Source organism: Solanum lycopersicum, chromosome 8 (genome assembly GCF_036512215.1).
Source record: "Solanum lycopersicum chromosome 8, SLM_r2.1".
Lineage (NCBI taxonomy): Eukaryota > Viridiplantae > Streptophyta > Magnoliopsida > Solanales > Solanaceae > Solanum > Solanum lycopersicum.
In genome coordinates, this window is record NC_090807.1 from 58,250,409 (window position 1) to 58,270,525 (window position 20,117).

The 20,117-nt window shown below is 33.8% G+C and overlaps 2 protein-coding genes and 1 pseudogene across 6 annotated transcripts; 1 reads left to right on the forward strand and 2 right to left on the reverse strand.

Annotated features, from left to right (window-relative positions):
- Nucleotides 1–3,374: 3,374 nt before the first annotated feature.
- On the reverse strand, nucleotides 3,375–10,334 carry LOC101253708 (acetyltransferase At1g77540). 4 transcript variants are annotated; one of them, XM_026032335.2, is made up of 3 exons: nucleotides 10,187–10,334; nucleotides 9,328–9,691; nucleotides 3,375–3,573 (listed from the first exon to the last, which is right to left on the reverse strand). In XM_026032335.2, the coding sequence occupies exon 2, from the start codon at nucleotides 9,670–9,672 to the stop codon at nucleotides 9,358–9,360; it is 315 nt and encodes a 104-aa protein (XP_025888120.1). In that variant the 5' UTR covers nucleotides 9,673–9,691; nucleotides 10,187–10,334; the 3' UTR covers nucleotides 3,375–3,573; nucleotides 9,328–9,357. The 4 variants fall into 4 exon arrangements, with proteins under 4 accessions (XP_025888120.1, XP_069144269.1, XP_004245245.1 ...); XM_069288168.1 differs by having other exon boundaries at nucleotides 9,323–9,691; nucleotides 10,187–10,331; XM_004245197.5 differs by having other exon boundaries at nucleotides 9,328–9,696; nucleotides 10,187–10,327.
- Nucleotides 4,687–6,977, forward strand: LOC138337792 (receptor-like protein 9DC3; annotated as a pseudogene).
- Nucleotides 10,335–11,070: 736 nt separating the features above from the next.
- On the reverse strand, nucleotides 11,071–19,052 carry LOC101252511 (polyadenylate-binding protein-interacting protein 6). 2 transcript variants are annotated; one of them, XM_004245193.5, is made up of 3 exons: nucleotides 18,883–19,052; nucleotides 13,057–13,481; nucleotides 11,071–11,610 (listed from the first exon to the last, which is right to left on the reverse strand). In XM_004245193.5, exons 2-3 carry the CDS (start codon nucleotides 13,456–13,458, stop codon nucleotides 11,440–11,442), a joined length of 573 nt encoding a protein of 190 aa, XP_004245241.1. In that variant the 5' UTR covers nucleotides 13,459–13,481; nucleotides 18,883–19,052; the 3' UTR covers nucleotides 11,071–11,439. The 2 variants fall into 2 exon arrangements, with proteins under 2 accessions (XP_004245241.1, XP_010325150.1); XM_010326848.4 differs by having other exon boundaries at nucleotides 18,433–19,010.
- Nucleotides 19,053–20,117: the final 1,065 nt, after the last annotated feature.

Below are 20,117 nucleotides of genomic sequence, written 5' to 3' on the forward strand. Positions count from 1 at the left end.
CTAAGTTTGTGTGTTTCAATTACATTTCATATTTAGATGCACATAATTATGTGTGTTACTATGTATTCGAGATACATGCTTTTGAATATAATGTATGAAACTAATGCTTGATATATCAAATTAATAATATATATTAAATTAAAATTAGATCATATAATAGATACACGAAACTAATATTATATCATATAAATAGATACATAAAATTAATATTACGTCATATTAATAGATACATGAAATTAATACTATATACATATAACAAATACACAAAATTAATATAAGATACTTCTATGATACATGAAATTAATACTAGATACATATAAAAATACACAAAATTAAATTGTTTGTTAGATACATTATATATTGATAAAAGATACATCAAATTAATGAAATTTTATTATTTTAAGAGTAATAAAATGAAATTAATCAAATTGCATGACCAAGATATACATGTTTTTCTCTTTTATAAATAATATTAACGAATTTATTATTTCAAATAATAAAAATAAAATTAATTAAAAATAGATACACTCTTTGATTTCCACCTTATATTGAGGAAATTGGTTACAACCAATTAATTTAAACAAATAAAATACGTATCTCAATTTTAAAATTCGACAGATACACGTATCTCACGAATTCAAACTCATGTATCCTAAGTATGAAATATGGTAGAGGAAGTAATATGTAAAACTATTGGGAATCTAAGTAATTAGAACCTAAACTAATGAGATTTATGTAGTTTGTCATAGCTATAGTTTGATAACAATTTGTAGCGACATGTTATATGGAGGAGAGAGGCGAGCGAGATAGGGAGAGAGAGGAGAGAGGCGAGAGAGGGGAAAAGAGTGGGAGAAAGGTGAATTGTATATGTATATTGGTTATATAATTGTATATTATACATACGTATTTGTATATATGGCAAGAGAGATTGGGAGAAGGAGGAGAGAGGCGAGCGAGACTAGGAGAGGGAGGAGAGAGGAGAGCAATATCAAGAGAGGGAGGATAGAGGAGAGCGAGAGAGGGAAGAGAGTGGAAGAGAGGTGAATTGTACATGTATATAATTGTATATAACTGTATATTATACATATACATTTGTATAAATGGCAAGTGCGATTGGGAGAGCGGGAGGAGAGAGGCGAGCGAGATTGATAGAGGGAGAAGAGAGACAAGCAAGAGAGGGCACGGAGTGGGAGAGAGGTGAATTGTATATGTATATAGGTTAAAAAATTGTATATTATACATATTTATTTGTATATCCTAGCGAATTATACATATACAAACATGACTAATTATACAAAGGAAAAACTACATAAATTAATACAATTTAAAAAATAATTACTAATTTTAGCGATACTTTTTGTTTATATAGCAATGTTTTGTTAAATCTGTAATATGTATTAAAAGTTAATTATATATGCAATATATATGAACTATAATTGTTTTTTGAAATATATCATGTTTGTTTGGTAAAAAATTGTCACATTGTATTATAAGTGTATTAAAATGTGTGATAAATGTATTATTCATCAATAAAATTTGTGTTATATGTGAATAATGAATTGGTCTTTGTAATATGTATTAAACTTGTATTATAAATGAATTAAAAGTGATCAAGTAAAAAAAATATTGTTGCTATAAACGGTAAATATTTTATTATTATAGTATATTTAGGTAAGTTTCTCTTATACAAACTCGAAGTCAGCCCATGTAATTAATGTATAATGTTAGTCGGGAGTGGTAATTATAACAAACTATAGCTATGATTAGTAACTAAAACTATATTCATTCAAGGGGAACTTTCACATATAACCACTCCAAAATAGCCTAATAATTTTATAGTTATGGTTTGATAATTATAATTCGTAGCTACATGTTATAGAAAGGAAAAAGGCGAGCGAGAGATGGCAAAGAGTGGGAGAGAGGTGAATTGTATATGTATATTGGTTAGATAATGTGTATTATACATATGTATTTGTATATATGACAAGAGAGATTGAGAGAGGGAGTAGAGAGGCAAGCGAGATTGAGAGAGAGAGAGAGAGAGAGGAGAAAGACAAGCGAGACTGGGAGAGGAAAGGAGAGAGGCGAGCGAGAGAGGGCAAAGAGTGTGAGAAAGGTGAATTATATATATATATATATATATATATATATATATATATATATTAGTTAGATAAATTGTATATTATACATATGTATTTGTATATTCTGACGAATTATACATATACAAACGCGACTATTATATAAACTCGAAGTCAGGCCACTTAATTAATGTATAATGTTCGCCGCGAGTGATAATTATAACAAATTATAGCTATGATAAGTAATTAAATAGTATAAGTATGTTTAACCGCATAATTTTTCCATTATTGAAATTCCTTATGAACTTATACCTAGTCCTAATTAATACCCTGTACTTACATTTTTTTTAAAAAAAATTGTCAATCCCCTCAAACAATGATTGATTTCTTTGAAGTTCCATATCAAGACTTGTTCATTTGACTTGAGAATAACTAACTTCAATTTCCCTCTTTCGTTTTAAATTTACAATTGGTCAAGGTGGATATTAGAAATAATTACAGAGTGGAATAAAATTGTTAGAATTGACAAATTAAAGTTTATTTTAATGACTAGCAGGCCTTGTACCTTTCCACTATCTTTCTTGAACATGGAAAACAATGTCATACAAGATTGAAAAGTTAACACGATTTAAATATCTCAATTTTTATAAATCAGATTAGCAATCTTTAAATTCTGACTTTACCTCTTAATTCAAGAATCCATAATCCTTTTACGTTTGACAGGCGAAATGTGAGATTTATATTTGGCATGCCAAAGAATGTTGAAAAAAGTGAACTTGATTATTCGTTACCCTAGCACTCATGACCATGTTGCCAATACTGTACTACCAAAAACCCAATTTCAAACGTCTCAAAAATCACTAGTATTTTTCATCTAGACTTCACGTGGTTTTTAACCACTTCATTTGACTGTTAAACCGCACAAACTACTTAATTATGAACTTTGGTAGTTGGTGTGCAAGATTCTTTTTTGAGTGCATCAATTTGATTATGGAAAAGAAAAATTGAAAAGATTATATTCTCCTGACAAAAGAACACAATCATTCAACATTTCCATGGACAAGACTTAAGCTTGGGTATAGACTTGAAGACAACCACATTTCCCTAACTTTGAATTGATCAATTATTATTTCATATAAATGCAGCAGTTCTTGCTGACTTTTCCCTCTACATTTCCCCATTCCTCTATTCTTTTGATTGTACAAATGCACACTAACATGTACTTAAGTTGTGTGATTCAAACACAACCATCATAATGGAGTTCTGAGATTCTTCAAGCAAATCAATAAATGAGTATTTGAACAAAAGATTTACGCATAAATAATCAACAGTTATACAGTTTTTACAATAAAAAACGAACTTCAAATTTCCAAAAAAGTAAATAAACATGGACAACATATGAAGGCCAACCACAAGGACTGACATTTTGTGCACAAACTTGATGCTTTCCCCTTTGATAAGTCTGACGCAGCAAGAATCCAGATTAATCAGGTCCCTAATATGAATATCGAAAACTAAATAAGAAACTAAAAAAGAAAAAGTCACATCTCATTCTAAATACCATGTCCAATTAGGTCCATCGATAACTTAATATCTTATAATTATACACAAAAAAAGAAAGATCCATGACACTTTGTTCTTCAACTTAATCATGGCTAATTTTTGAGGATGACATTTCTCTACTTTTTTGGTTAGTATATGCTTCTTTTGAAATTAACTTATGCATTGACTTGAGAATAACAAACATTAGTTTCCCTATTTCCATTCAAATTTACAATTGGTCAAAACTTGGAAATAATTACATTGTGGGATAAAATTATAAGCGTTGACAAAATGAAAGTTTATTTCAATGAGTTGAAACTGTGTTATTGTACCATCTTGTTGGACTAGCAGCCCTTGTACCTTTCCACTATCTATGGCTTCTGTCCCAATCAATACGAGACTCTAACATACATAATATATTATCAATGTACAGTTGTCTTGGGTGAGATTTAAGCCTTATGCTCCTGTGGTTTTCACCCATTTCTTTGACAATAAGGCCACTTATTCACCGTTAAACCACTCACTTCTCAGGACCCGTAAGTCAGAGTAGACTCAGTAATCTGTAAAGAATTTGTGTTCCAATAGATTAAATTGAAATATCTGTTTAGCTTTCTGCTTTCCTTTGGGAGAGTCACAAAAGGGGTATTGTTTTAATAGCTCAAATAGTAGAAGAACACTTGAATGAGTAGTAATAGTAGACGAAGACTTGAATGTGTTGTAGCATTCATTAGAAATTTGCACAGCAAGACTCCCACAAGAACTTGAGAAACAACTAGTCTTCCTTTCATCATTCACCGTCTTTCTTGACTTTAATTTAACTTCCTCTGCTCTTTAATTTCATCCCAATTACTTTTATATCCCATAAATGACCAAACTTTTGCCCACAAGTTTTTAAGATGATTTTACATGGTAGGGAGACAGACTCATTGACTTCAAAGTTATTCTGATTCTATGCCGCATTTTACACGCAAGACTTCTAATGATATACTATGATATAAAAGTGTACACCGCAACAATTTCATCAAATAAAACTCAAACTATACAACTCAAAATCATTTGGCAATATATGATGATGGTTCCCAAAATACTCTCTATACTACAGTCTTTCACTCTCTTATACCTCTTTACCGTTACTTTTGCTTCTACTGAGGAAGCAAATGCTCTCTTAAAATTGAAAGCAACTTTACAAAACCAGAACAATTCCTTATTGGCTTCATGGACACTAAGTTCTAATGCATGTAGGGACTGGTACGGGGTTAAATGCTTTAAGGGTAGGGTAAACACGTTGAATATTACAAACGCTAGTGTCATTGGTAGACTCTATTATTTTCCATTTTCATCTCTCCATTTTCTTAAGTATCTTGAGGGATTAATCCCACAATCTCCTTGTCTTAAACAAAAAAGAGAAGAGGAAAAGAAAGGAAATATTATGAGAGTGATGGGATCAATCTAGGGTACCCCAAATCTGAAAAATGAAATCATCAAGTTTAATATAAGATTACATATTGCTCAAGGAATTCGAAATTGGGTTCCCCTTAGCATGAACAATTTCTCTGGCACCATCTTACCTGAGATTGGTAATCTCACTAATCTTGTCCATCTCCAATTTGTCCAACAATAAGATTTCAGGCACAATCCCACCACAGATTAGCTCACTAGTAAAGCTTCAGACTCTCCGCATATTTGACAACCATTTAAATGGCACCATCCCAGGAGAAATAGGTTGCCTAGGTCTCTTACTAAGCTATCTTTGGGTTCTAACTTTCTTATTAGTTCTATTCCTATTTCATTGCGGAACTTGACCAATTTGTCTTTTTTGTATCTTTATAAGAATCAGCTTTCTGGCTCTATTCCAAAAGAAATAGGTCACCTAAGGTCTCTTACTGAGCTAAGTTTGAGGAATAACTCTCTCAGTGGTTCTATTCCGGCTTCATTTGGGAATTTGACCAACTTGTCTACTCTATATCTATATGAAAATCAGCTTTCTGGCTCCATTTCTGAAGAAATAGGTTTCCTAAGGTCTCTTACCAAGCTAGTTTTGAGTACTAACTTTCTTAATGGTTCTATTCCTGCTTCATTGGGGAATTTGAACAACTTGTCCCTTTTGTATCTTTATGGAAATCAACTTTCTGGCTCCATTCCTTTGTCTATTTGCAATTTAATATCACTGCGAAATCTAAATTTGGGAAGAAACAACCTTAAGGGAGAAATTCCGCAATGTTTCAGGGACTCTTCCAACAACTTTTAGCATTGGAAGTGTACTCAAAAGCTTCAACTTACATGACAATGAACTAGAGGGCAACATCTCTGTATCTTTGGCTAATTGCAAAAGGTTGCAAGTTCTTGGATTTAGGAGACAATCACCTCATTGACACATTCCCGATGTGGTTAGGAACTCTTCCAAAGTTACAAGTTTTAAGCCTAAGATCAAATAAATTACATGGATCAATTAGAACTTCAAGGATCGAAAACATATTTCCTGAGCTTTGAATTATAGATCTATCTTACAATGCCTTGACAGGAAACTTGCCAACAAGTTTGTTTCAACATTTGAAAGCTATGAGGACAATGGATCAAACAATGATGTCACCAACATATGTTTCTATTTATTTTGTAAATGGATATTACCATGATTACATACCAATTACAACCAAGGGATTGGAGCTTGAACTTGTTAAAATTTTGACTGCTTACACTGCTATCGATCTTTCAAGTAACAAATTTGAAGGACATATCCCAAGTATTTTGCGAGATCTCATTGCACTTAGAGTGCTAAATTTATCTCATGACAGATTGCAAGGCCATATACCACCATCACTTGGAAATTTATCAGTAGTCGAATCATTAGACCTTTCATTTATCCATCTTTCGGGAGAGATACCACAACAACTTGCTTCTTTGACGTCTCTTGAATTCTTAAATCTCTCCCACAATTATCTTGAAGGATGCATTCCAAGAGGACCTCAATTTGCTACATTTCAGAACAATTCATATCAAGGTAATGCCAGATTACGTGGATTCCCAGTTTCGAGAGATTGTGGCTATGATTGGGTATTAGAGACAAATTATACCGTATCTGCACTAGAGGATCAAGAAAGCAATTCTGAATTTCTCAAAGACTTTTGGAAAGCTGCTCTTATGGGCTATGGGAGTGGACTATGTATTGGATTATCCATAGTATATTTCATGATTTCAACTGGAAATCTGAAATGGCTTGTAAGAATCATTGCAGATTTGGAACGAAAGATCATTATGAGAAGGAGCAAGAAGCAGCGAAGCCAAAGGAATTACAGAAGAAGAAATAATCGCTTATAGTTACTAATCGAGGAGTTGATTATATAATTTCAGGTATTCAAGCTAAGCTCTACACTAATCTTCTTAGTTTATTGAACTACTAATATATTAGTTTTCATACTTGTTATAACAACTAACTGATGCTCTGCTACACATATTTTTCTTTCCAACAATTTTAGTAAATACTACAAGATATTGAAAAGGATTAGCTTGTTTATGTTTTGAACTAGTAAAAGTTCAACTATAACATGCGATTGAGGGATTCATGTAAATAAAATTTTAAAATCTATACCATAATTAGTTGGAACTAATCATTACTGGGACTAGTAGTATATCAATGATCAAATGATTTAGTTAATGGATTGTTTAGCATGTGCCACTTTCAAGTGACACCAATGTATACTTTGATTTTAGCATGGTCCACCTATACAATTCTTTGTATTTTGATAAATTATTTCCAAGTGTTTGACTATAATATTTTTCAAAGTTCAGATGTCAAGGATGGGAAGACATTGGCACCATGGATTCGGTTATCCGTATGTTCACTTTTAAGCTTTAATTTTGTATCATGTATCTCATTTGTGTTTACACATTTGTTTTTCTTCTTTATGCGACTTGTCAAGATTTTGTATTAAAATAATTGTTATCATTCTCAGAAAAAACAAGTTTGTATTAATATACTTGAGCTTTTTAGTAGCTTGATAAAAAATTTCAAGTTCATCTTTTCAACTTTGAATGTCTAATTACATTATACTAAAAGGAACACAATAGCGATTTGTTTCGCTCTCAGAAATACCCTTATTTGGATATGTTTATTCTGTGAGTCATCTTAAAACAAATCAAAAGGAGATGCTGTAAAAAAGAATATTAGATGGAAATCATCTATCTCCAGATTTTAGTTCCCCGGTGTCGGATGCCCGATATTTGGATTGCGGCACACTGAAGTATTGAAAACTAAGTTATGGATTATCAACCATTAAAAAAATAGATGTCTAATTCAACATCAAAAGTAAGCTCATGAGAGGCGGATTGTCCAAAGATCATACAAGGAACCAAATTTCCCTATGCCCATTGATGTGGGCCTTAAGCTCAGACTGGACATCTGAAGTGTGACAATATAAGAAGGGGGCCCAACATCGGATGAAACAATGAATTAGGTTGGGCTTGGCTTTGCTACCATGATAATTAAATGAATTTTGGGCCTAGCTCAACCTTTAGAGTTAGCTCATGAAGGAAGGATTGTGTAAAACCATATAACAAGACCAACGTGGGACTCAACAACTGATTTCCAAGACTCACAAATGCTATTGAGGCTCAAGTGAAAATTGTTGATTGCCTACGATTCAACTCAAATCAAGAGCTGTTGATTGAAAAATTAAAGGAGAATGCAGCCCTTGGAGAGTTGAAGGAGGATGCTTAAAATTGAGTTAGTAACTGATGTCCATGATGCACTAGCCGTAAAATATCTAGTAGAATTTGCATTAAGATATTCTCGATGTTGTAAATATGTAAAAGACATAACAGATTTGATTTTGTAGCTCTTTACAAACTTGCTTTTAGTTTGTCCTTTTCACAAAATATCGACATATAAGAAAAAAAATCTAAAAAAGGTTATGTTCTTATATTTGATTTTTAAGTGGCCATAAGAGATCACTTCCCTGAGAGATATTCTAGATATATAAAATATAATTAGAAATATTCTACATTTAGTGTGGCATTAGTTGTAGAATATTATGAATAATATATTTTGTAGGATTTACATCAAGTGTAGAATGATTTACTTCCTTTCATATCTTATTCTCTTGTGTATAAATACACACGTAATCTTATGTATTAGGATCAATGAATAGAGACTCACTCTTCAGTTTCAAACTTCAAATGTGTCGTGCTCTTACCACTTGTGATAATGAGAATTCCTAATTTGGCTTACTAAAATATCATAAGAAAGAAAAATGATCGATGGAAGCTCATAAGTATGAGTCCAGCGCAATAAATTTTGTATGAAACTGTGGGAAAGCCTTTATGTTGCATCAATTGTACTTCGCTGCACTTTGTTTTTTATTTTTATGATGTAGTGTTCGTGGCATTTTAAATACACCTAATTCACACTTCACATGTGTAGGCTAACCGTCCGGGGCAACTATATATGTACTATGGTGTATGTTCTTGAACATATTTAGATCACAATGATACTACCAAGTAATTCCAGAGATGCAGCTTAGTAGTGAACTGGTATCAGTGGAAAGTGGATAGAACTACATAGCAATCAGTTCCTAGTTAAATATTTTGGATTCTTTTTTCATGGGAAAAGAACAGATCTAATATCTAGGAATGATGTTACATATTACAAATAGCAATACACTACACATACGAGGAAAAAAAACAGAATCCAGAGTGAATTTGCTTGCCTAACCTTCCAAGGAGTAGATTGGCACATGCTGCTTCAAATGTGAGATTTGAGGTCTTGTTTGTGCACAATGGAATTCCAAGATGGATTGCGCGGAAGGAATGTGTCTGAGACGTAAGAGCATGAGGGAATGACAGAAAGGGAATGTGATTGAGCGTGTGAAAAGGCAGCAATACAGAGATGAGAAGCCAGGCCTAATCCACGCTTGGTACGAGGGACATAGGTGTGGAGAATGTCCATCACTCTGCCTCCATCTCTCAGCTCATACTCCAAATAGGCTTCCTTGTCCTCTGTTTCGAACCTCCCTACTCTCTCGCTCCACACTATCTTTGGCGCCTCAGTAGCCATCATCTCACTTAGCCCCTGTTGTCTAATCTACAAATGAGATGACCCTTCTAGTTCTTAGTACTAACTCAAAAATACAATTATGGGACAAAAATCTCAATCATTCCCGTTTGACCACAGATTACGAAGTTGAAACTTTTGGACATGCATTTTATTTTTTTTAAAAAAAATTGAAGTTGTGTGAGTAAAAAGTGAAATTTTTCTAGTTTTGGAATACAAAATCTTACCCCCAAAACAAATATCTGAAGACAAGTTTTCAAAATTTACAATCAATGATCAAACAAGCAAGTGCATATTTAGTTTAATTCCAGTATTTATCTTTAAAATTTGAGTTATTGTCAGTATGTTCAAACTTGTAAAACTTAATTCACCCTTGACCTACCTACCCCAGTCCCCAGATGAGAAAATCTGAAAAACAAAAAACCCAATTCCCATAAAACTGGTATTGAAAACCCATAATCTTCAACAGAAAGAAAGATTAAAATTTGAGAATATAGGTGAAAAAATAGAATAGTTATACCTAAAATCAGCAAAAACACTGCAAGCTGAGCTGCCCCTTCGAATTGGGAGGCGAAGCTTTATCTTGTTATGAGAATGGAAAAACACCAATATAAAACCACTATGCCCGATCCTCAAGCGTCTTAGCTTTGTCAATGGGTTGCTTCTACTACTTCAATTTTCATACTAATTTTCAGTAATAAATTTTTAAAAAATAAAATTTACATATTTTAATAAATATTTAAAAAATTATTTGGATCATCTTTTACACATATGACATATTATGATTGAGGAAATCGTTTTTCTTTTCTAATGGCCTTCTATTAAACAATATTTAAAACTTAAAAAAATTATCAAGCAAATAAGATAATAATTTTTACCATTCATAAAATAATATTATTCTACTGTTTTAATGTGTATATCCTTTTATTCAACTTTAAAATCATTATTTACTCTTAAATTGTTTGTTCGCTTATTCTTTCCTAAAAGGTCCGATCACAATTAAATCCAATCCAATTTATAAAACAAAGCTCATCCCAAATAAATGTCAACCAGTCTCTGTCTTTTTAGAATGGCCTCAGTTATGTGTTTCGCTAAGTTGCTATGGGCAACACAGATGAATCCGAAACAAGATATTCAATAATTAATCATCTCGAGATAAAAAGATTTATCATTTTATCCTGAAATTATTATAGTATTCTCCAATCAAATTCACTCTACTTGCATGATTAAAAGATTCAAATTGCCACCACATACATACTAACGAACATGTAGGGGCAGGCAATCTTATAGATTTGCAGTTGGCAACTACAATCTCTTGTCAGTTGTTTACGCTGGCAACATATACCTGCAATCAGACATTGTTGAAGGATTGCACCATTAACTCATCACATATTCCAAAGAAGATAATAAAAAAACAAGGAACCCTTTTCTCATGAAAAATCTGGTATCAACAGTTTGAACATATCTATGTATGTCGATAGAGATTTCATTTGCACAAGAAATAAACATCTCTATGACAGGAAACCATTCTTCTCCTGTATTGCAGATATTCAAGTCTGTCAAGTGAAAAAAATTGTTCACTAGTTTATCTAGTGAAGAGCGAGCTTGAATTCACTGCTGAAAGACACAAGTATAAGGAGCCAACCTATACAATGATAGGGAAAGATGTATGTATTGTATCTACGGAGAATTTCAACCAAAAAAAAACATCCTTTAGTATCCACACCTTCCATATCTACACGACCATAACAAACACCTTCAGCACAACCATCTTTAACTGCCTGAACGCGAGTCTGATAAACCAGATGATGAAGCAACTGTAGCAGTTTCGCCTATCACTGTCTTCAATTTCTGAGATGAATTATCGCCTGAGAACCCTGAGTCTGACACATCACCAATGTCAAGGCTGTCTGGAAGCTTTTCAAAATCATCACCAGAGTAGAGCTTCAAAAAGAAAAGAGAAGCATCTCCATCAGATCCAGAGAGTTAAAGCAGCAAAAATCAATTATATTTTGGCATGATAGAGTATTCAATATGTGGAAATTAAGGGGGCGAAACCTTGAAAATGGCACCTTTTCCACCTACACTGCCTTACATAATAAATAAACCACAAATTCAGGATTGCTTTAAAGAAATAAGACCATGGCTTGCCACTAATCTAGCCTTGTATTCCTTTAGAGCAGCACTAAGAGAACAGGAAAAATATGGTCCTTCTTGCGTTAACACCCCACAGTTTAATAGATGTGTCAAAGATACAGCTAAAAGAGCACATACTAGATATCAGGCAATGAAAACCACAAAGTTAAATTATCTTCTCTCAATAAAACAAAATACAAACTTACTCGTGTCATTGGTATGTCCACATTTTACATGCTTCACTCTTTTGCACCAAGTAGGGAAAAAAGGAAAACCAAACAATAGAAAGAGTGCCAGGGGGTAGGGTGATATGGTAAAGGGTGCACTTATTGGGCACCGACTTTGCAATGAGGTAAATCCTTGCTACTGTCTTTTTTCTTAATTTTTTTTTGTGGGGGACTGGTTATCTGGTAAAGGGTGCACCTCATAGGCACCGACTTTGCAACAGGTAGGGATTCCCCACTAGTATTTAAGACAATAAACTTGCCACATATGCTTAAACTATAAGATAAAACAATTTATACAATCCCATACTTCCATTGGCCAGTAATAGTTCCTATTAAGAAATTAGACCTTGGGCCTAACTCAACCCAAAAGCTAGCTCATGAGATAAGATTGCCCAAAGACTGAACAAGGAGACAAACCCATTATCTGAACCAATAACGGATACTTGAACATCCTCTCCTTCCCCAGATTGGACAGCTAAATCGTGGACAACATAATCGGGGGACCAACATTGGGTAAATCCAGAATGAGGATAAGTCTAGCTCTAATATCATGCTATGCAAATGGATCTTGAGCAAACTCAACTCCAAAAGCTAGCTCATAATATTAGACCTATCAAAAACCCCATAAGGAGAAAACAAAGGAGCTATTTTCCCTCTTTTCCACAATGGGATGTCGTGATAAAAACAACTTCAGTAATATTAGCAGCAATTTCCATCCATTATAAATCATGGGGCCTACTATGTTATGAAAGCAAATCAGCCTGTTAAGGGAGGAGAATTGGATGAAGATTATTTACAACAACATTAGTTATTTTCAACAACACAGCTTCTCCAAGTCTCTCAAATTATGTTCCACTTTTTAAAGGCTGTGCAATTTTGATGCTGAATATTGTTTAATAATTTATTGGCAGGATGCAGCAGTCATGATGAAGACATGCCGAACTCGGAGTGTGGTAGATGGATCAAGGTATGCATTCATAGTGAAACTAATTTCGGATGAGAATAAACTTCAAAACAGAAAATTCACCTCAAGCTGATTCAGCATGTCAACCGCAGCATCAATGTCACAACTGTTTGCTAAATAGACCTCAGAAAGTGACTCATCTGACATTCCAGGAAAATTCATCTGAAGATAAGCCAAATCCATGAAAGATTCCTCACCCAGAACTTCTTTACCCATAGATCCTACTGGACTATGTGATGGCGAGCCATAAGTTGAGAAGTCTTTCAGTTTATACTGATCAGCAATTTGGGGAGTCTGCAGTTGATTTCGCACAGCTGTCACACCAGGTGCCAACCAAACAGCCTCACTTCCACTCTTGAACTCATTTGGAGATCTAGCTTCTTTGTTTCCGTCAGGTGCCCCTCTTTTCGAAATAGGCACATATGCTTCTGCATAGGGGTTCAAAGTTGATGTTCCTGTCTTCATTGGTGCCGTGCATATAGAGTTCACTGTTGCAAAAAGTAAGAACAGTCAACAATGGTAAGAGTTACAGATGTCCCAAACATATTGTGCAGATTAAATATTTAACTTTTTATTAGACATCAAAATTAACTCAGACATTCATAATTTTTCACTTTTTTTACTCTATTAGCAAAGCAAAACTCCCTTCACCCTTCCTCCAAACCTTAACACAATATCCAGATAAAAACTAAACAAGATCCAAGAGACATGCAATTAAAAGAAGCAAAACTCCCTTCACCCTTCCTCTGAACCTTAACACGATATCCAGATAAAAACTAGACAAGATCCGAGAGACATGCACATGCAATTAAAAGAAAAACATCATCTCTGCCTCTTCACCGTTTTAACGGCACAACAAAAATATGTCTGTTGGTCACTGAAAATGTTACAAACTCATAGTGTATGGTTACACTTCACTTGGAAATATCTGCAACACTCTACTTCACGGAGGATCTCTTCAACAGAATACTTCAGAAATCTTTTGTAGTTTTATTTCTATGAATTTGAATATACTTTCTGTAAAAAATAATATACGGGCCTTTAATAATCAGAAGAACTGGTGGCCATCAACATTAATCCTTATTCCTAGTTCCAGCCAAAGTTATAAACGCAAAATCTTCAAACAAGTCCAAGATCTTCACCCAGTATACCCTATCCACCTTTCAGACCCAAATACAGAGGGAAAAAACTCAAGCAGATAAGAATACCAAAAATTTAAGACAGCAGGGTCCAATGTGGAGTAAATGGCCAAAAACATCCCTCAATTATACTCAACTCTTAAGCTACATCCTTGCTCTATCATAATAAACAAAAAACATCCTAAACTATCCAAAAACTTATAAGTTACGTCCCTCCGTTAGTTTTATGTCAAGCTTTTAACCAGAAGCACATGACTATCCCACAAACCAACACTTGCGTCACCTTCTCATACAGTATGCCATTTGGACTCTTAATGCAAAAAGATTCACCAAATCTTAATATCAAATCAATACATTGTTGTTCAGTTGTAGAAACAAAACATTAATACAATTATATTCTTACCAAAAAATGATAAGTGTATCTATATGTTTGTTATTTTCAATGTGTAAATAATTGATTTATTAGTAAACTTTTAAACTGTTTTATGAATTCCAAGTGAGTAACAATTAATTATATATAAAGGTCTTCAAGTTATAAAGGAAAAAGACAAACTATGTATCTCATTTATACACAAAGTAAACTATTAACTATAAAAATCTTCACAATAAAAGAGTAAGACTACATACACACTACCTTCTCATATCCACTTATAGAATTACACCGAATATGTTGGTATTGTTATTAAAAAACAAATAATGTATCTCATTTACACACGATATTATATTTACTTTAACTAAACACTAAAGTTGGAATAATATACCAAAAAAATGTTGGAATAACATAGATGAGAAAAGCTATATAAAGATCTTCCTATTTTAAGGAGAAAAGGAATATTTTTCACTAAATAACTATTCCTTGTAGCCATATATATTACTGCTATTGGTAAGGCAGGTGTGGCCTATGGGTGTAGTATTTATCTTCCACTTTTTCCTGTCTATATTTTTCCAATGATGAAAATGAAAGAAACGTCAATAGCTAGTCAACTTATGTTTTCACTCCTTGCTGAAGAAACTAGGGAGGGGGGGCGAAAATGGTAGATTTGTAGGGATAAGTCACGTGCATGGCATATTTTCTGTTTGAAGCTGTTAATGTTTGCCAGAAAACTAAGAGAGGGATATAACTTGTAACTTCTAAGATAGATCAAAATGTTATTTATTCATTGTTATAATATAAGGATGTAGTTTAAGTTTGGTTATAATTAAGGGATGTTTTTGGTCATTTACTCTCCAATGTGCAATTGTTGACTATTTATTACTTATCTTATCAAAAAAATCTGCAAAGAGTTGACTAGTTATACAAGGGCTGGCCTGGACACAGCAAGTTGAATCAACTAGGTGAAAGTCAAATTAAATAGGAGGTAAATAATAATTTCATTTTCATTCAATTATCCTGGGGGAGGACACTTTTCTGATAAGGAACTAGAGGCTATGATAAGGGGCATCAGTCCTCCAAGGTGGTGGAGTGGGGTGGGTACTACTTGTTTGATTGTTTCCAAGAAAATCAGTGTTATTGCTGAATCCTTTGTAATGGGAATTACAGTTGTAGAGCCATAATAACAATTGATACTTCAGAAAGATATAGGAACTATATAGGAAGATACATAGATTCGTTCACCTTCTCAATCATTATTTAAGTTTGAAAAATCATGTCTCATCATGTACACTTTAAAGGTGACAGAATTAAAATGAGAGCAGAGTTAAGAAACACAAAAGAAGAAAACTGCAATCTTATGCCTTAATAGACACAGTCCAGGTTAGGAAGTGGATACTTCGAAGAGATTTTACCTGCACAGTTACTAAAACTGATGATGGTCATCACGCAACCATGCTCAATTTGCTCAATCATTTATTGGCAGAACTCAAAAAAGAAAAAAGGCAAATAAAACTTATTTATCTGTTTATTTTGGGAAATTTGAAGCCTATCCAAGTTTTTCAGATGCTTTTGTGGAGTTTGCTCTACAAACTTAACTGTACTTTCTCTAGACAAAAGCACTTACGATTATTTATTTCTTAGATAATAACAACATACCTAATGCAATCGCACAAGAGTGGTTCGGGGAGGGTAGTGTGTACGCAGCCCTTACCGCTAACTTGCGAAGGTAGAAAGATTGTTACCATATTTTTTATAAGGTAAGCACAGTTACAAGTATTTCTTTGGGTTTTACTCACCAAAGAAAGAAAATCAGGCTAATTCAGATGATAAAAAAACACTTGGAGTAGGAGAAACATAGGATCCTCTTTTAGGGTGACATTTGTTTTGGTTTCTTTTTGGTCTCTCTTTTTTTGTTTCAGGGGATGGGTTCTTCTGTTGGGGTAAAAAGTTGTGAATTATTAGCTTCTTAAATTATGATGCACCTAAATAAAAAAGGCTAAATTACACCAACTATCTCGATGAGAAGCAATGAATGTGCAACCCAGCTAAAATCTGAAAAAAGCAGTAACCCCATAATTCCACATTGGGAAACTTGAGCAATAATGACTTAATGACCAGTGCATCCAATTCAGAAAAAGAACCTATACATTCTCACTGAAAAGCTTCGCCGATAAATAATGCATCTAATACAGAGAAGAACACTTAGGATCAAATAATAAAAATACAACACAGAATTAGTCCCTGCACGCAGAAACTTTGTTATGTTCAGAAGTTTGCACACGACCTAAAATTCACAGACAGAATTTTGGTCAAAATTTTGTTCTTTATCCCCCAACCCCCCAAAAAAGACACTATATGTTGGTAAACACACGTGTAAGCAGCAAGTCCACCTCAAACAGCTTCAAGAGATAGATATTGGGCCAAGAGAGATAATATTAGTTTTCCATGTGATAAACCAACAAACTGTAGCGAAACTTATATTTCTTCTAGACTGAGAAAACAACAAGAAGATACCCAGTGTAATCCCACAAGTAGAATATTGGGAGGGTGGAGTGCATAGACCTAACCCTACTTTGGGAGGTAGAGAGGTTGTTTCCGATACATCCTCGGCTCAAGAAAAAACATATCAAAGCAAATATTATAGAAAACATGACAAGCAAAGCATGATGAAAAGGGGAAAAAAACTATAATAAAAGAGTGTGATAATTGAAGCACAAGAGACAATAGAATGCCACAAAAATCAAAGAACAAGAAACTATAGACAAAGTACTACAACTACTAGTATGGAAGGATAAGGGGGACAATGCTAAGCAACCAACTAACCTTCTACCCTAATTTGTGTCTTCCAAAACCTCTTATCTAAAGTTGTGTCCTCGGTAAGGTGCAACTACATCATGTCCTAATCACCTCTTCCCAATACTTCTTTGGCCTACATCTACCTCTCCTGAAACCATCAATACCCAACCACTCACAACACTCCGCACTGGAGCGTGCATCCATACATCTCCTCTTCACATGCCCAAACCATCTCAGTCTCGCTTCCTACATCTTGTCCTCCACCAAGGTCACTCCAACCTTGCCTTGGATATTTTAATTTCTAATCCTATCTCTCCTAGTATGCTCACACACATACACCACAACATCGTCATTTCTGCAACTTACATTTTAAATATAAGAATTCTTGACTGGACAACACTCCACCTCATGCAACATAGTTGGTCTAACCACCACTTTGTAGACTAAGAAAACCATTGAAAAGAAAACATAAATTCTACATTAAATGTTAGAAAAGCTAGATGTCAGTCTCTAATGGACATATTTTGAATATTTTTGCATGTTAACCACAAAATACAAGAAACTATCACAACTGATAAGGTCACAGATATAGGTTCCTTGACGAAGACCGAAGTTGGCATCAACCACTGTCTATTGTTTCTTAAACGTTACCAACACATAACTTCCTCAAAGTTTACCAAAAAAAATAATTTATGCACCCTTCTACGGAAAAACCTAGAGAAGAGGTTCAACCTCAATTAGTATTTCATACAAGGCAAAAGCTTGAAGATCTTACAAGTTCAACCTTGAACATCACCAATACACAACTTTCTCGAGTTTTCCCAAAAATACTACAAAATTCTCCTAGCCAACAATGGACCGACAAAGATGCTCTAATTTGGATTAGTAAGCAAAGACTTGAACCAAGAGGATGTCGTGACTTTTGAAATAACAAAATTGCTCAAAGAACTTTGTATCATAGACATATATTCAAACCAACATAAGGAATAGATCCCATGTACCATCCGCACAACACATTCAACAGAGCCAAATCAGCAATAAAACAACATTTTGTAGAGAAAACCTCACGTGGTGACAACCAACAGGAAAATATTCAATAAAAGCGGAGCTTAAATGATAAACACCATTCACCTCCAACCCTAACGCTGTAGTACGAGTCACCAAAGGAGCACCTCGAACCCTAACGTTGTAGTCTGAGTCACCAAGCCAAAAAAGGTGGGAGCTCCTAGGAAGGGTAAAAAAAATTACTGCTAGAAAATTTTCACGACCTAAATTTACCAAACCTTCAAACAACCAAACAAAAATTAAACCAAGCCAAAAATTCCAACCCTAGACATACAAAATACATATACAAGAAACAACTGCGAACACAACAACACAAGATGATCATCCGCAACAACCGACGAACAGATACACATCACCAAAATCTAATCAAATCATTCAAGAAAAAACAGATAAACGCAAATAAAAGATACGAAAAAACAACAAAGGCGACTGTAGGCAGGCAAAGATGCTAGCGATCAGTCAATGGATCAGTGATCGTATAGAGAAAAGATAAAAGAGAAAGAGAAAGGGATTGACCTTCGGAATAGCGATCGAACAGCGAGATTCAAACCCTAAATTTCGCCGAGAAAACGAAGAAAGATCGATGAAAGATTACAAGGGAATCTCCTTCTCTCTGAGAAAAATTGAGAAAATAGAGAGAGAATGAAAAATAGGTCTACTGTCGTTCAATATATATATGTGTGAGCGAGAGGGAAGAGGCCGGTTATTTGGTCACTTAATAGTCGGTCCCTCAAGTTTTGAGAAATAGTACTTTGGCCCTTAAAAAATAAACGGAAAAGTTACCCTTATCAAATTTTATCCCTCTTACTAATTTCATCAAATTTATCTCTCATTAAACGGATTGACTCAAATTAATCCAATTTTTTTTATTAAAAATTTTATTTTTTAACCAAATAACCTGATTCTATTTAAAATAATCAATCCATTCTTGCAAATCTCCTATACCCATTTACTCATTCTCCGGAATCTCCATTAAACATATAAAAGACATCATTTTAACACTGTGGATTAAGTGAAACATCATACCAAGGATGTAGGGGCGAGCCTTCTAGGTTCCGATTTACTTCTTGTTAGCATGTCTTTTATAGATGTTCAGGGTCCCATCCTTCGTGTAGTCATCATTACTGTCCATTCAACTTTATCAAAACAATGCAGAGGTCAATTTTAACATTGGAGATTTTTGACATCTCTAATGTTACACATTTTCTTCTTTTATACATTAGAGATTTTTGAAATCTAAACAAGAACAACAATTATATGGGAAAAGGAGATTTGGGAGAATGAGGCGGTGTTGGATTATTGGGTTAAAATAAGGAATATAATTTTATTTTTAAAATTTGGGTTAATTTGGGTTAATGAGGGATAAATTTGGTGAAATTAGTAACGGGAGGGGGTAAAATTAATTTTAATTTAACGGCGATGGGTAAAATTAACTTTATTTTAACGGCGAGGGTAAATTTAAACAATAAATCAAAGTTGGAGGGTATTTTTGACCCTTTTCCCAAAAATTAATCTATCGTAAATTAATGGAAATGGCTTAGAATCAACCCAAATTTTCTCGAAAAGTCGAATGCTCTCTCAAATTGGTTACATATTCATATATTACTTAAAAGTGAATTTATTTCCGCCCTAAAAATTGATAGGTCATAACAATTAAAAGTAAAATTTTAAAAAACGTGTAGAAGATTCAACTTTTTTTTAAATAAAAAAAGCATCAACTAGTTTTCCATAGACGATCGTTCCAGCTTCAA

Coding starts and splice junctions, on each gene's coding strand:
- LOC101253708 (XM_026032335.2), bottom strand. CDS start 9,672: ATGATGGCTACTGAGGCGCCAAAGATAGTGTGGAGCGAGAGAGTAGGG.
- LOC101252511 (XM_004245193.5), bottom strand. CDS start 13,458: ATGAAGACAGGAACATCAACTTTGAACCCCTATGCAGAAGCATATGTG. Junction 11,611..13,056: donor ACATGCTGAATCAGCTTGAG/GTGAATTTTCTG, acceptor TTCTTTTTGAAG/CTCTACTCTGGTGATGATTT.